The sequence below is a fragment of the Saimiri boliviensis genome, chromosome 7 (assembly GCF_048565385.1).
Source record: "Saimiri boliviensis isolate mSaiBol1 chromosome 7, mSaiBol1.pri, whole genome shotgun sequence".
In the NCBI taxonomy this organism is placed as follows: domain Eukaryota; kingdom Metazoa; phylum Chordata; class Mammalia; order Primates; family Cebidae; genus Saimiri; species Saimiri boliviensis.
In genome coordinates this window covers 111190316-111206981 of record NC_133455.1, presented here as the reverse complement: position 1 = coordinate 111206981, position 16666 = coordinate 111190316, and the positions used below count along the sequence as shown (strand labels likewise).

The window sequence follows — 16666 nt, the reverse complement described above, 5'->3', positions numbered from 1 at the left end:
TTATAAAGAGCAGGCATTGCTGATGGAGACTAAACAAAGCAACAGTTGAATTGTGGCACATTCTACAAATTATAAAATGAATTTTATGAATGTTTATTTTTAAAGAGATGAGAAAAATGAGTGGAATAGTGCTATATATATAAATTTTCTTTGTTAGTTTTTGTAGGAAAACTTCTTCATGAGTGGAGATCCAGCTTTGTTCTATTTTCGGAATTAACAGGCACTATTTATAAAATATACATGCATGCACAGTATGAGTTTAAAAATGCTGGCTGGGTGTGGTGGCTCATGCCTGTAATCCCAGCACTTTGGGAGGCTGAGGCGGGCACATCACAAGGTCAAGAGATCGAGACCATCCTGGCCAACATGGTGAAACCCCGTCTCTACTAAAAATACAAAAAAATTAGCTGGGTGTGGTGGCATGCACCTGTAGTCCCAGCTACTTGGGAGGCTGAGGCAGGAGAATGGCTTGAACCTGGGAGGCGGAGTTAGCAGTGAGCCAAGATTGCACCACTGCACTCTAGCCCGGCCCCTGGTGACAGAGCAAGACTCTGTCTCAAAAAATAAAAATAAAAATTAAATAAATAAATAAAATAAAAATGCTATATATCTTTTGAGCAGATTCGAAGGAGGGATGATAACATTAAGGAACTGGACACTGTCATTAGAGAAAATTATGTAAAGCCAGACCATGAAACTCCTGCAGCAGAAATTGTTCAACTGAAAGAAGATGAACCCCAAAATGTGGACTTCAGCAAAGAGGTAGCGAGATTGTTTTAGGACAGGTATTCCAAAGGAGTAGATTTGTGAAGATTGAATCAAGTGGTAAGGTTGAAAATAAAATATGTTTCTTTCAGTCACAGGGGCCATAGAGCTAAATGAAAAAAATAAGCTTTCTTTAGTTTGACTGATGTATTCAGCCACGTCAAAATATTCATTAATTGGTCTGGCATGGTGGCTCATGAGTGTAATCCCAGCACTTTGAGAGACTGAGGTGGGTAGATCACTTCATCCCAGGAGTTTGAAACCAGCCTGGGCAACCTGGTGAAATCCTGTCTCTACTAAAAATACTAAACTTAGCCAGGTATGGTGGCATCACACCTGTAGTCCCAGCTGCTATTGGGGAAGCTGAGTGGGAAGATCACCTGAGCCCAAGTTGCAGTGAGCCGAGATCACACCACTGCATTCCAGCCTGGAAATGCAGCCAGGCACAGTGCCTCACGTCTGTAATCCCAGCACTTTGGAGGCTGAGGCAATCAGGTCACTGGAGGCCCAGAGTTTGAAATCAGCCTGGCCAACATAGGGAAACGCTGTCTCTACTAGAAAATATAAAAGTTACCTGGGTATGGTGGCACGTGCCTGTAATCCCTACTCTGAAGGTTGAGACAAGAGAATCGCTTGAACCCAGGAGGCAGAGGTTGCAGTGAACTGAGATCACACCACTGCACTGCAGCTTGGAGGGCAGAGTGAGACTCTGTCTCAAAAAAGAAAAAGAAAAAGAAAAACATAAAAATGCATTAATTGAAAATTTAAAACATAATCAGCTAGGGCTAGATTAAATTATCATTAATACCAACTAAGGAATCTTATATCCCAATAGCTGCGTCTTAGCAATATATATCATCTCTTTAGACAAATAACTTTCCATCCTAGTAGGAAAGAATGTTAATATTTTTAATATACTTGAACCTAAATTTATTATTGGTAAATATTTGCTAAGAGTATGATTGTTTAATAAACTTTATTTTGGAATCATTTTAGATTTGCTAGTCTAATGTGATAAGAATTCTTTGAAAAGAAAATGTTTCTTTTTATCCTATAGTTAAAAAAAACTGAAAATATTTCATATGAAATGCTTTTTGAACCTGAGCCAAATGGTGTAAATTCTGTGGAAATGACGGATAAAGAAAGAAACAAAGAAAAAATGCCTGAGGATGTTATATACAGGTAATATTTAAGAAAAGCAAGCAAAGGAATCATTCACAAAACTGTTTAACTGCTTAAAAATGGTGAACTTCCGAGTCAAAAGTACTGGATTTCAGTCCCAGCTTAGTCACCTAGGAGCTATAGAATCTTGATTAAGTTATGTAATCTCTTGAACTGCCCATTCCCCAGTTGTCAAAATGGAAGTAGGGCTGGGCACAGTGGCACACATCTTTAATTCCAGCACCTTGAAAGGCCAAGGCAGGAGGATCACGGGGAGCACAGGAATTCGAGACCAGCCTGGGCAACATAGTGAGATCTCATCTCTGAAAAAAAAAAAAAAAAAAAAAAATTAGCCAGACATGGTGGCATGTGCCTATAGTCCTAGCTACTGAGAGGCTGAGGTGAGAGGATCACTTCTGCCCAGGAGGTCAAGGCTGCAGTGAGCCATGATTGTGCCACTCTAACCTAGGCAACAGAATGAGACCCTATTTCAAAAAAAAAAGAGGGAATAATAATAGTATCTATTGACTGGGCGTGGTGGCTCATGCTTGTAATCCCAGCACTTTGGGAGGCCGAGGCAGGTGGATCACAAGATCAAGAGATCAAGACCATCCTGGCCAACATGGTGAAACCCCATCTCTATAAATAATAATAATAATAATAATAATAGTACCTATCTAACAAGTATTTTGTAAAGATTAATGAGAAAATATGACTGGACATGGTGGCTCACACCTGTAATCCAAGCACTTTCGGAGCCCAAGGCAGGCATATCACAAGGTCAGGAGTTTGAGACCAGCCTGGCCAATATGGTAAAACCTTATCTTTACTAAAAATATGAAAATTAACTGGGCATGGTGGCGTGTGCCTCTAGTCCCAACAACTTGGGAGGCTGAGGCAGAAGAATCACTTGAACCCAGAAGGCGAAGGTTGCAGTGAGCCGAGATTGCACCACTGTACTCCAGCCTAGGGACAGAGTAAGACTCTGTCTCACTGCTCCCCCCCCAAAAAAAAAATATATAGCAGACCTAGAAAACAGAAATGCTATGGTTGAATGTTATTAGGAAAGCCTTTATTTCTTAAATGAATAGCAAAACTGAATTTGAAAAGTATTTGGCAATGTCTGATAAGAAAAATACCTCTGCTGAATTTTTGTAATAAGATGCATAGATTAAAATACATTCAGTATGTTAAAAATTGGAGTTTATAATGATACAACGACAACAAAAAATATTTGTTGGCCATTTTAAAGGATGCTAGGGAGTGAACTTTTAATTCCAAAACTTAGTACATTAAGGGAAAGGATCGAGTGTTTATCATGGTTTTTTTTTTCCCAAACTGTAACCAAATAGTTTGAGGAAACTTTTATTTTTGGATCAATTTCAAGGGAGAGACAGAGTATCATTGCTTTGTGGCCAGGCGCAGTGGCTCTTGCCTATAATTCCAGCACTTTGGGGAGCTGAGGTGGGCGGATCACTTGAGGCTAGGAGTTTGAAAACTGGCCAATAATATGGTAAAACCCTGTCTCTACTGAAAATACAAAATTATATAGGCATAGTGGCACAGGCCTGCAATCCCACCTGCTTAGAAGACTGAGGCACAAGAATTGCTTGAGCCAGGGACGTGGCAGTTGCAGTGAGCCGAGATCACACCACTGTACTCTAACCTGGGCGACAGAGTGAGAATCTATCTCACAAAAAAAAAGAGGCCAGGCACCGTGGGTCATGCCTGTAATCCCAACACTTTGAGAGGCTGAGGCGGGACCAGACCAGCCTGACCAACATGGAGAAACCTCGTCTCTACTAAAAATACAAAATTAGCTGGGTGTGTTGGCACAAGCCTATAATCCTAGCTACTCGGAAGGCTGAGGCAGGAGAATCACTTTGAACCTTGGAGGCAGAGGTTGCGGCAAGCTGAGATTGCACCATTGCACTCTAGCCTGGGCAACAATAGTGTCATGCTTTGCTAACCCTAATGAAATAATGGATTTGAACAGTATTCCTCAGTGGCTGCCAAAGCTATTAGCTGAAAATCTGACAAAGAGATTTATATGAACTCTTTCTGTGATGTTAAAAATTTTGGGTTCCCAAAACCCCTGAACTCACCGAGCATTTTTAACATCACAGAAAGAAACAATCTATTAATGCAATAGTTTATGACACCCACTTAATGAAATGTTACTTGCCCCTCCAAAACATAAGTGTGAATAAGCCTCAAAATCGTATAACTTTATACAAATCTTGAGGAATACAATCATCAGAATGTAGAATGTGACAAACTGTATAGGACAGATAGACCAGGTTCTTTTACATATAAATGGCAAAGAATAAAAGGGATCTGGGACAGTTTGTTTTAGATTAAGGTAAACTTTTTTTTTTTTTTTTTTTTTTTTTGAGGCGGAGTTTCGCTCTTGTTACCCAGGCTGGAGTGCAATGGCGCGATCTCGGCTCACCGCAACCTCCGCCTCCTGGGTTCAGGCAATTCTCCTGCCTCAGCCTCCCGAGTAGCTGGGATTACAGGCACGTGCCACCATGCCCAGCTAATTTTTTATATTTTTAGTAGAGACGGGGTTTCACCATGTTGACCAGGATGGTCTCGATCTCTCGACCTCGTGATCCACCCGCCTCGGCCTCCCAAAGTGCTGGGATTACAGGCTTGAGCCACCGCGCCCGGCTTAGATTAAGGTAGACTTTTAAGAAATTTGTTAGGGCCGGGCGTGGTGGCTCACGCCTATAATCCAGCACTTTGGGAGGCTGAGGTGGGTGGATCACCTGAGGTCAGGAGTTCAAGACCAGCCTGGCCAGAATGGTGAAACCCCATCTTTAAAAAAAAAAAGAAAGAAAGAAACTTGTTAGGCGGCCAGGCTTGGTGGCTCATGCCTGTAATCCAAGCACTTTGGGGGCCAAGGCAGGTGTATCACCTGAGGTCGGGAGTTCAAGACCACCCTGACCAACATGGTGAAACCCCGTCTTCAAAAAAAGAAAAAAAGAAAGAAACTTATTAGGCAATATATGGACCTTGTTTGGATCCTGATTCTGATTCTAAAATGACATAATGAGGTACCAGGAAAATTTGAGCACTGACTAGATATTTGATGGCATTAACATATTAAAAATACGTACTGAAGTACTTACAGATTAAATATCACATCTAGAATCTGCTTTACATGGTTTATGGAGCAAAGGTCTTTGGGCTTAGATGAAGCAAGATTGGCAAGCAAGATGGGGTTTCACTACTTAAATTATTGACATGAGTATACAAGTTTATTATGTGCTCTATTTTTTTTGAAGCTTTCATAAAGAAAAGCTTAATTGTAAGAAAATGTGAGTTGTTACACATAGGTGGTGGGTGGCATCTTTCGTAACAAAAAAAGTAGAAGAAAAATTAATTGTATTCCATAGTGACAAATTTTTAAATACCAATCTATTTTCATCAGCCCTCAAGATGAGACACAGATCACAAATTACCAACCAGAAGATCCTCTTGTTGAAGAAAATGCAAAGAACAATGTTGTCGTACAGGAAGAAACTGTTATTTCTTACGAATCAACTCCTGAGGTTTCTAGAGGAAATCAAACAATGGCAGGTAGATATTATGCATGTCATAATTTTCTCCCTGGTGCTTCCTCTGAGCTTTTTAATTTATTTTCCATAGGGAGATTCTAAGAAGAGAGCCACTTAAGTACCTTGACTACAGATTAGTCAACGTTTGCCTCCCCAAATATCCCTTCAGGAGGGGTGCAGCCCCTGCCACAGAGTCTACCCTGGCAGTGGGATAAGCACATTGGTTTTGTTTTTGCTTTTTGTTTTCAATTTTAACACATAAAGTAAACTTTTTTTTTTTTTTGGAGACAGAGTTTCACTCTTGTTACCCAGGCTGGAGTGCAATGGCGCGATCTCGGCTCACCGCAACCTCCGCCTCCCTGGTTCAGGCAATTCTCCTGCCTCAGCCTCCTGAGTAGCTGGGATTACAGGCACGCGCCACCATGCCCAGCTAATTTTTTGTATTTTTAGTAGGGACGGGGTTTCACCATGTTGACCAGGATGGTCTCGATCTCTTGACATTGTGATCCACCCGTCTTGGCCTCCCAAAGTGCTGGGATTACAGGTTTGAGCCACCGCGCCCAGCCGTAAACTTTTTTTAATAAGGAAATATTTGAGTACTTGCAAAATCTGTTCCCAGGGCTTTCACAAACCTGCCACATTAGGAACTGTGGCGGATTTAATATCTAAACTAATAGAGTGGGTTTGTTTACTCCAACCTTTCTATAATCCATATCCGGCTGTTCCTTTAATTGTAGAAAATAGTTATCCATGGAAAGCTTAAAAACCAAGGCTGGGCGCAGTGGTTCACGCCTGTAATCTCAGCACTTTGGAAGGCCGAGGTGGGTGGATCACCTGAGGGGTCGGAGTTGGAGACAAACCTAGCCAACATGGTGAAACCTCATCTCTACTAAAAATACAAAAATGAGTCAGGTGTGGTGGTGCGTGCCTGTAATCAGAGCTACTTGGGAGGCGAAGCAGGAAAATCACTGGAAACCAGGAGGTGGAGGTTGCCAAGATCAAGCTATTGCACTCCACCCTGGATGACCAAGCAAGACTGTCTCAAAAAAAAAATTTTTTTGCTCTGTGCTGTTCTCTCATATTTTTTGGACTCTTCACAAACCTTTTCTTCTCACCCTGTCACCCAGGCTGGAGTACAGGGGTGCAATCTTGGCTCACTGCAACCTCCACCTCCCTGGTTCAAGGGATTCTCCTGCCTGAGACTCCCAAATAGCTGGGATTACAGGCACATGCCACCATGCCTAGCTAATTTTGCTTTTTTTTTTTTTTTTTTAATCCTGGTCTCCACACATACACACCTATTTTTTGTATTTTTTGTAGAGATGGGGTTTCACTACATTGGCCAGGCTGGTCTGGAATTCCTGACCTCAAGTGATCAGCCTGTCTTGGCTTCCCAAAGTGCTGGATTACAGGTGTAAGCCACTGAACCTACCCCTTTTATTCATTTTCTTTATGATTTTTAGGGGGTAGGAATGGGAATTAGCGCATATTATTAGCTTTGCTTTTGGTTTTGTTTTTTGGGTTTTTTTGTTTTTTGTTTTTTTTGAGACGGAGTTTTGCTCTTTGGTGTGATCTCAGCTCACTGCACCTCCACCCCCAACATTTAAGTGATTCTCCTGCCTCAGCCTCCAGAGTAGCTGGGATTATAGGTACCCAACACCACGCCCAGCTAATTTTTGTATTTTTAGTAGAGACAGGGTCTCACCATGTTGGCCAGACTGGTCTTGAACTCCTGTACTCGGGTTATCCACCTGCCTCTGCCTCCCAAAGTGCTAGGATTACAGGCGTGAGCTACCACACCCAGCCAGCTTTGCTTCTTGTAGTCCATAAGTGAAAAAACGGTTCCTATGAAACCCCACCACCACTCCTGCCCTTTTGCAGAAGGGTAAGAACAATGAAATTCAAATATGCAGGACCACTCTTAGGAAAAACATGCTCGGAATAGAACATCTTCAGTACCTATATAAATATAACATGTTGGCCGGGCGCGGTGGCTCAAGCTTGTAATCCCAGCACTTTGGGAGGCCGAGGCGGGTGGATCACGAGGTCGAGAGATCGAGACCATCCTGGTCAACATGGTGAAACCCCGTCTCTACTTAAAATACAAAAAATTAGCTGGGCATGGTGGCGTGTGCCTGTAATCCCAGCTACTCAGGAGGCTGAGGCAGGAGAATTGCCTGAACCCAGGAGGCGGAGGTTGCGGTGAGCCGAGATCGCGCCATTGCACTCCAGCCTGGGTAACAAGAGCGAAACTCCGTCTCAAAAAAAAAAAATAAAAAAATAAAAAAATAAATAAATATAACATGTTTATGTTATATAAATTTAAATAAAATTTAAAATAAAGTATACATTTATGTTATCAGTCATATTCCCTTATAACAAATACTAAGTACTGCCTTTTCCTTTGCCTCTCTCACTTACAAGGCAGTATGAGCTGGGCACAGTGGCTCACGTATATAATCTCAGCACTTTGGGAGGCTAAGGCAGGAGTATTACTTAAGTTCGGGGATTCAAGACCAGCCTAGGCAACATAACAAGACATTTCTACTAAAAATGATAATTTTCCAAATTTAGCCATGCAGGGTGGCACTCAACTATAGACCTAGCTTCTAAGGAGGCTGAGGTGGAGGATACCTTGAGCCCAGAAGGTGGAGGCTACAGTGAGCTCTGTGATTGCAGCACTGCTCTCCAGCCTGGGCAACAGAGCATGACCCTGTGTCAAAGAATAAATAAATAAGGCAGTATGCACAGGAGGTCTCACTTAAAAAAAAAATTGTCACTGGCCAGTTTTGGTTATTATGCAGAAGGTCTGGATCAAAGTGGTATGATAGTATTAAAACCACAGCATTTAAATCTTCTGTAGTATTTAGCTGCATAGAACCAGAAATGTTCCAACAGAAAATTAACCTCACAGCAAAAAAAAAAAAAAAAAAAAAAAAAAAAAAATTGTAATGTAGCGGGGTTTTTTTATTTTTGGGGGTTTTTTTTTTTTTTTTAGAGACAAAGTGACCCAGGCTAGAGTACAGTGGTGTAATCTCAGCTCATTGCAGCCTCTTGCTCCCAAGTTCAAGCACTTCTGCCATGGCCTCCTGAGTGGCTAGGACCACAGGCACCAGCTACCATGTCTGACTAATTTTTATATTTTTAGTAGAGTCGGTGTTTCACCATTGTTGGCCAGACTGGTCTCAAACTTCTGACCTCAAATGATCCACCCACCTCAGCCTCCCAAATTGCTGGGATTATAGCCGTGAGGCACCACACAAGGCCCAAAAAAAAAAAATTTTTTTAATAGTCTTCAGGAAACATTTTATACTGAATATTTAGATTACAGATTAGAAAATAACAAGCTGAGCATGGTGGCTCATGCCTGTAATCTCAACACTTTGGGAAATCAAGATGGGAGGATTGCATGATGCCAGGAGTTCAAGACCAGCCTGGTCGACATAGCAAGACTCCCATCTTGATTAATAACATTTTTTAAAATTTGTTTTTAATTATTTATAAAGAAAAAGAAAATCACAATAGAACCAAATGCATCTATTACTTCCTTCTCAAAACATAATTTTTGTGGGATTACAGCATCAGAATTTCCTTCTCCAAATGCATCTTAAAGATTTTTATCTGCTCACATTTTCTTTGTGTGTTTTAGTGAAAAGTCTTTCCCCATCTCCTGAGTCTTCGGCATCGCCTGTTCCATCCACTCAGCCACAGCTCACAGAAGGATCACATTTCATGTGTGTGTAGTCTCAGAGAAGTACGTCATTTCCCTTTGCGTTTGTACTTTAGAGTTTTTTTACTTGAATTTCATTATTCATCTGTTGGTTTAGTGAATCAAAACTGGGATTAGTTCTGGGCTGTACATAGGGATAGCTAGCAGAACAAGTAGGCCGTATCTTGGAATCAGGGTCAGATTTCTAACATTGGCCCTTCCAGTGATTGCTGTGTGACAGCATTTTCTTTGTCTCTTATTTCATCATCCACAAAAACAACAAAATTTGGAGGGTATGGCCTGTGCCAAGACTTGCAGTGTTTTGCAGCTGTGCTTCTACTTAATGTTGCTTTTCATAGCCTGACCGGAGAATTCTGTTTAAGTGATTACAGGTTGATTATGTAACGTTTTTTACAGTTTGTGTGACATGTCTGCCCATTGGGAATTTGCTAATTATTGTAAATGACAATGAAATGTTTATGGTACAGCCAACTTGATGGAATATTAAAATCTTTAATGTCTATCTGATATTATTTCTAAGTAACCGAATTTTATTAAGTCAGGGAGGTAGTTATTAAAACCATGGATGGGATCAGGGAGAAGGAGGAATCCTTTCTTGAACAGTGTTCTTAGAGCACAGATGTATAATTGAGAATAATTTCCTGAATTCTTTTTTTTTTTGAGGCAGAGTTTCGCTCTTGTTACCCAGGCTGGAGTGCAATGGCGCGATCTCGGCTCACCGCAACCTCCGCCTCCTGGTTTCAAGCAATTCTCCTGCCTCAGCCTCCTGAGTAGCTGGGATTACAGGCACGGGCCACCATGCCCAGCTAATTTTTTAAATATTTTTAGTAGAGACGGGGTTTCACCACGTTGACCAGGATGGTCTCGATCTCTTGACCTTGTGATCTACCCACCTTGGCCTCCCAAAGTGCTGGGATTACAGGCTTGAGCCACCACACCCAGCCTTTTTTTTTTTTTTTTTTAAGACAGGGTTTCATCATGTTGGTCAGGCTGGTCTTGAACTCCCGACCTCAGGTGATCCGCCCACTTTAGCCTCCAAAGTGCTTGGATTACAGGCGTGAGCCACCACGCCCAGCCTAATTTCCTAAATTCTTTTAAACTCTATGGACAGCTGGGTATGGTGGCTCATGCCTGTAATCCAAGCACTTTGGAGGCCAAGGCAGGTGGATCATCTGAGGTTTGGAGTTCAAGACCAGCCTGACCAACATGGTGAAAACTTCTCTTAAAAAAAATAATAAACTTTATGGACAATTGCTAATTTTTTTTTTTTTTTTTTTTTTTTTTTTGAGACGGAGTTTCGCTCTTGTTACCCAGGCTGGAATGCAATGGTGCGATCTCGGCTCACTGCAACCTCCGCCTCCTGGGTTCAAGCAATTCTCCTGCCTCAGCCTCCTGAGTAGCTGGGATTACAGGCATGTGCCACCATGCCCAGCTAATTTTTGTATTTTTAGTAGAGACGGGGTTTCACCATGTTGACCAGGATGGTCTCGATCTCTCGACCTCGTGATCCACCTGCCTCAGCCTCCCAAAGTGCTAGGATTACAGGCTTGAGCCACCGCGCCCGGCTGACAATTGCTAATTTTAACGTATAATGTAGTACTTATAGAGAACTCTAAAAGTTTTTTAACTTTTTGTAAAAGCTTGTATAGAGTAAGAATGTTATGCCTTTTTCTCCATTTTCTTTCTCACAGCATCTACCATATCTAATAAAGTTTGATGCTTTAGGATTACTACCAATTTCTGTTGAACAATTATAAACAGCAAAAACAGAGAGACATTATAAGCATTAGCACTAACATCGTTTTATTTTTCTTATTTTATTTTACTTTTTATGTTATTTCTTTTTTCAGAGATAATCACCCATGTTGGAGTGCAGTGGCACAATCACAGTTCACTGCAACCTTGACCTTCTGGGTTCAAGCAGTCCTGCTGCCTCAGCCTTAGAAGTAGCTGGGATCACAAGTGCACTCCACCACACCTGGCTAATATTTTGGTTTTCTTGTAGGGACAAGGTCTTAACTACGTTGCCCACACTGGTCTCAGACTCCTCAACTCAAGCTACCCTCCTGCCACATAAGCCATTGCGCCCAGCCTCTGATTTTTACATTCTCAAAATTTTTCTTTACTTTCCTTTTTTTGTTTGTTTGTTTGTTTGTGGTTTTTTTGCAATCATGTCTCACCCAGTCATCCAGGCTGGAGTGCAGTGGTAAGATCTTGGAGGAGCCTTGACCTCCTGGGCTCAAGTAATCTTCCCACAACAGCCTCCCAAGTAGCTGGGACCACAGGTGTGTACCCCAATGCCTGGCTAATATTTTGTATTTTTTGTAGAGTAAAGGTTTTGCCATGTTGTCCAGGCTGGTCTCAAACTCCTGAGCTCAAGTACTCTGTCTGCCTCAGTCTCCCAAAGTGCTGGAATTCCAATATTGAACCACCACACCTGGCTATGTTTAAACTTTTAACTCAGTATGTTTAGAAGTGACTATAATGGAGGCCGGGTGCGGTGGCTCAAGCCTGTAATCCCAGCACTTTGGGAGTCCGAGGCGGGTGGATCACGAGGTCAAGAGATCGAGACCATCGTGGTCAACATGGTGAAACCCCGTCTCTACTAAAAATACAAAAAATTAGCCGGGCATGGTGGTGCGTGCCTGTAATCCCAGCTACTCAGGAGGCTGAGGCAGGAGAATTGCCTGAACCCAGGAGGCGGAGGTTGCAGTGAGCCGAGATCGTGCCATTGCACTCCAGCCTGGGTAACAAGAGCGAAACTCCATCTCAAAAAAAAAAAAAAAAAAAGAAGTGACTATAATGTATACATTAAGAGCTATTGGCCGCGCGCGGTGGCTCAAGCCTGTAATCCCAGCACTTTGGGAGGCCGAGGCGGGTGGATCACGAGGTCAAGAGATCGAGACCATTCTGGTCAACATAGTGAAACCCCGTCTCTACTAAAAATACAAAAATTAGCTGGGCATGGTGGCATGTGCCTGTAATCCCAGCTACTCAGGAGGCTGAGGCAGGAGAATTGCCTGAACCCAGGAGGCGGAGGTTGCGGTGAGCCGAGATCGCGCCATTGCACTCCAGCCTGGGTAACAAGAGCGAAACTCCGTCTCAAAAAAAAAAAAAAAAAAAAAAAAAAAGAGCTATTCATATAATATTTTGGTTCAATAAACAGGTTGTGACTGTACACATATCCTTCCAATAATAAAGGATATTCTGGGTTAAAACTCAAGTATATTTCCAAGTTTCTTTATTTTTTTTAAATTTTATTTATTTATTTATTTATTTAGAGACGGAGTTTCGCTCTCGTTACCCAGGCTGGAGTGCAATGGCACGATCTCGGCTCACCGCAACCTTCGCCTTTTGGGTTCAGGCAATTCTCCTGCCTCAGCCTCCTGAGTAGCTGGGATTACAGGCACGCACCACCAAGCCGAGCTAATTTTTTGTATTTTTAGTAGACATGGGGTTTCATCGTGTTGACCAGGATGGTCTCGATCTCTTGGCCTCGTGATCCACCCGCCTCGGCCTCCCAAAGTGCTGGGATTACAGACTTGAGCCACTGCACTCGGCATTTTTTTTTTTTTTTTTTTTTTTTTTTTGAGACGGAGTTTCGCTCTTGTTACCCAGGCTGGAGTGCAATGGCGCGATCTCGGCTCACCGCAACCTCCGCCTCCTGGGTTCAGGCAATTCTCCTGCCTCAGCCTCCTGAGTAGCTGGGATTACAGGCACGCGCCACCATGCCCAGCTAATTTTTTGCACCTTTAGTAGAGACGGGGTTTCACCATGTTGACCAGGATGGTCTCGATCTCTTGACCTCGTGATCCACCCGCCTCGGCCTCCCAAAGTGCTGGGATTACAGGCTTGAGCCACCGCGCCCGGCTTTTTTTTTTTTTTTTTAAAGACAGGGTTTCACCATGTTGCTCAGGCTGGTCTTGAACTCCCAACCTCAGGTGATCCACCCACCTTGGCCTCCAAAGTGCTTGGATTACAGGCATGAGCCACCGCGTCCAGCCCCAAGTTTCTTAAATTGTTATGGGATTTTACTTTGTTTTTCTTTTATTCCAAGAACAGTGGCATCCTGTAATGAGGTATAATTATTGTGGGGTATTTTCTAGTCTCATGGTATGCAGCCACCACAAACAGCTAAAGGCATGAAAACTTGTATCATTTTATATCTTCCTATTATGCATATGCCATCTTTCTGAACTAGTGGTTTTGTCAGGACTTAGGAAAACTTTACAAATGACACTACTATATAGGCAGTTCAATATGTTATTACATATTTTAGTGGAGTTATGCAAATGTTTGCTTATTTTGTTGATCCTTTGGATTCAGCTACAAGTTTGGTACTTTTTTTATTCTGTATTCGTATTTATAATTGCCTTATGTTGGATGGGTGCGGTGGCTCACGCCTATAATCCCAGCACTTTGGGAGGCCGAGGTGGGTAGATCACAAGGACAGGAGATGGAGACCATCCTGGCCAACATGGTGAAACCCTGTCTCTAATAAAAATATAAAAATTACCTGGGCATGGTGGTGCACACCTCTAGTCCCAGCTACTCAAGAGGCAGAGGTTGCAGTGAGCCGAGATCATGGCACTGCACTCCAGCCTGGCAACAGAGCGAGACTCATTCTCAAAAAAAGAAAAAGGCATCATGTTTCTTCATGGGGCCTGGTACAGTGGCTCATGCCTGTAATCCTAGCACTTTGGGAGGCTGAGGCAGGCAGATCACTTGAGGCCAGGAGTTTGAGACCAGCCTGGCCAACATGATGAAAACTGTCTCTACTAAAAATACAAAAATTAGCCAGGCATAGTGTACAGTCCTGTAATCCCAGCTAGTTGGGAGATGGAGGCAGATGAATTGCTTGAACCCAGAAGGCAGAGGTTGCAGGGAGCCAGGATTGCACCAGGCAGCAGAGCAAGCAAAACCCTGTCTCAAAAAAAAAAAAAATTGGCCAGGCGGGGTGACTCACTACTGTAATCTCAGCACTTTGGGAGGCCAAGGCAGCCAGATCACAGGGTCAGGAGATGGAGACCATCCTGGCCAACATGGTGAAACCCCATCTCTACTAAAATACCAAAAAAAAAAAAAAAAATTAGGCATGATAGTGCACGCCTGTAGTCCCAGCTACTTGGGAAGCTGAGGCAAGGGAAATCTCTTGAACCCAGGAGGCAGAGGTTGCACTGAGCCAAGATTGAGCCACTGCACTCCAGCCTGGCAACAGAGCGAGACTCAAAAAAAAATTGCATTATGTTTCTTCGCTTTGTGAATTAAGCTATGGATATGAAGAAAAATATCCTTTAATTGTTTTGTGTTTTAGGATTTTCATGGCCATGCTTGTTAGTTCTGTTGTTACAGAATGATGTCATCCTTACTTAACTTTGAGAAATGGTAATTAATTAACATTGCAGCTGTCAAAGTAATTTTCTCCCTCTTATTTTTCAGCTATACTGACTTCTGTTGAAACCATTCAAAGCTAAAGACTTGGACCTTCAGCAGTGTAAGAAGATATTGTACAGTATATTTTAAATCTATGAAATTCATAGTTCTGATGCTTTTGGTCACAGAGCATCATTTTATCACTTCTGGAAAATGTTTATTCCAAAACAGCTTTAATGGCCCATATGTACACTCCGTAATCTCAAGGTTATTATTCTGACACCAGCTTGCTGCTATGATTTCAGAGCACATAAGTAAAGGTGCTTTTTAATGTGCAGTCTATTGCCAGAGCTTACTTAGTTGCTGATTTCCAGATTTCGGTGTTTCTTAAGTCTAAGTGAATTTATATATTTTTTTTTTGCTTTTCATTTTCTAAAGTTAGTTATCATTTCCAATGAAGCTTGTTTTCCTTTTTTTTTTTCTTCTTCCCATTTTAGCTACTGCAGTGCTTTTGTTTCACACTAGATTTGTAAAAATTTTATATATATATATATATATATTTAAAATGTGCCATTTTATTGCTAAGTGAAGTATGTCCTGTTTTCTGCTGTAATTCTTTCTCGGTCAGATTGCAATGTCAGCAGTTACTGCCACACTCCTGTCAGCTTAAACACAAATGTTATCACTTACCTTTTCTTAAAAAAAAAAAAAAAAAAAAAAACAATTAAAAGTGTAGGTATTTTGAAGTACTGGGCTTATACTTCATTGGAATACATGTGTACAGCAATAAGCAGGTTTTCAAATCCAGTACTTAGTTTGTGTACAAATGTAATTATGTTCATTGTGTATATATTATACAATGAGCACATGTAATGTATTAAAGGCTACTTACTATTGTTTAAATGCAAATGTTCATATCTCATTTCTTTTTTATCATGTTAAATAAATGTTGATGTTCTTAAATTAGTTGCATTAAAATTTTGTTTTTTCTGTCCAAAATTGAAAGTCTAAGACTCAAGAGACTTCTAGAAGAAAAGGTACTCTGTTAATATTATAATCCTAGACAACATCATAAAAGACCCTTGTCAGTTCAACCCTCCCATGTCAAAGTTGAGGACCTTGAGGCTCAAAGAGATCAGTTGACTTGGCCACAATTTAATGGCAGAATTTTGACCAGAGTGTAGTTTCTGACTTTTTCTCTAAGTACATTAGCTCATCACCACTAGAGGAGTTAATTTTGTGAAGTCTTCTACCGTGTTTCTATTTGTTTCCATGTTTTAGAAAGTAACTTCAAGCATCAGCAGTCCTGCTCTGCTTAGAGATTGGACTTTGAGACGGGATGTAAGGCAGCTATTTCTCTGTCATGGGTAGCTAGAAACTGTTTCATCGTAAGTAGGACCCTCAAAGATCATTTTTCTCCTACAATACATTCTTTGCAGATGTTCACGCTCTTCAGAATCAATTACATTTTCTTCCCTCTGTAACCTTTTGTTCATGCTATATATTGTTCCCAGGGTACAAGGAAATTTGATGCTTTTAGATTCCTGCATAAAGTGGCTGAAACTAAATTGGCATTAGTCAGTCTTTCTTTCGTCCCATGCTATGTTAAAGAGGATTTAGATTTAATTCAAAATGCCAGATGTATAAAAATTCTTCTCCAAACAGGAACACACAAAATGAAATGCAAATTGTACAATGTATATCAGGAAGTGAATGAAACAGAAGTTAAAATGGACACCTGTGTCCATGTACAAATGTCTAATATGTTTACTACTACCTTTCTCGAAAGATGTCACAAAAAGTCTTCTCAAAAGAAACAGTCTGGCTATGAAAGAAAGAAAAAAGAAACAGTCACCTAATTATTATTTCCCTTTAATCATGATAATGATTGTTTCTGATCTTTTGTCAGTGTGTTGGGGAACAGTTGCTATTTACTTGGGTTTTGTTTGGGTCTTTTTATTTATTTATTTATTTATTTGAGATGGAATCTTGGTCTGTCGTCTAGGCTGGAATGCAGTGGCGCAATCTCAGCTCACTGCAACCTCTGCCTCCTGGGTTCAAGTAATTATGCCTC

At 41.4% G+C, this 16666-nt stretch overlaps 1 protein-coding gene across 43 annotated transcripts in view; it reads left to right on the top strand.

The window, feature by feature from the left end:
- The window catches only part of PLEKHA5 (pleckstrin homology domain containing A5), a 246104-nt gene extending 230782 nt beyond the window's left edge, over positions 1-15322 (top strand). For 37 of the 43 annotated variants that reach the window (XR_005577183.2, XR_005577185.2, XR_012518578.1 and 34 more), the window contains 5 exons: positions 622-762; positions 1823-1947; positions 5363-5511; positions 9139-9243; positions 14659-15322. Coding sequence is in view for 40 of the 43 variants with exons in the window: in XM_039461606.2 (XP_039317540.1) it covers positions 622-762; positions 1823-1947; positions 5363-5511; positions 9139-9233 (510 nt within the window). In the remaining 3 variants the exon portion in view is untranslated. The remainder of the gene's footprint in view (positions 1-621; positions 763-1822; positions 1948-5362; positions 5512-9138; positions 9244-14658) is intronic. The other 6 variants (XM_074403205.1, XM_074403210.1, XM_074403228.1 and 3 more) reach the window with 1 other exon arrangement.
- Positions 15323-16666: the final 1344 nt, after the last annotated feature.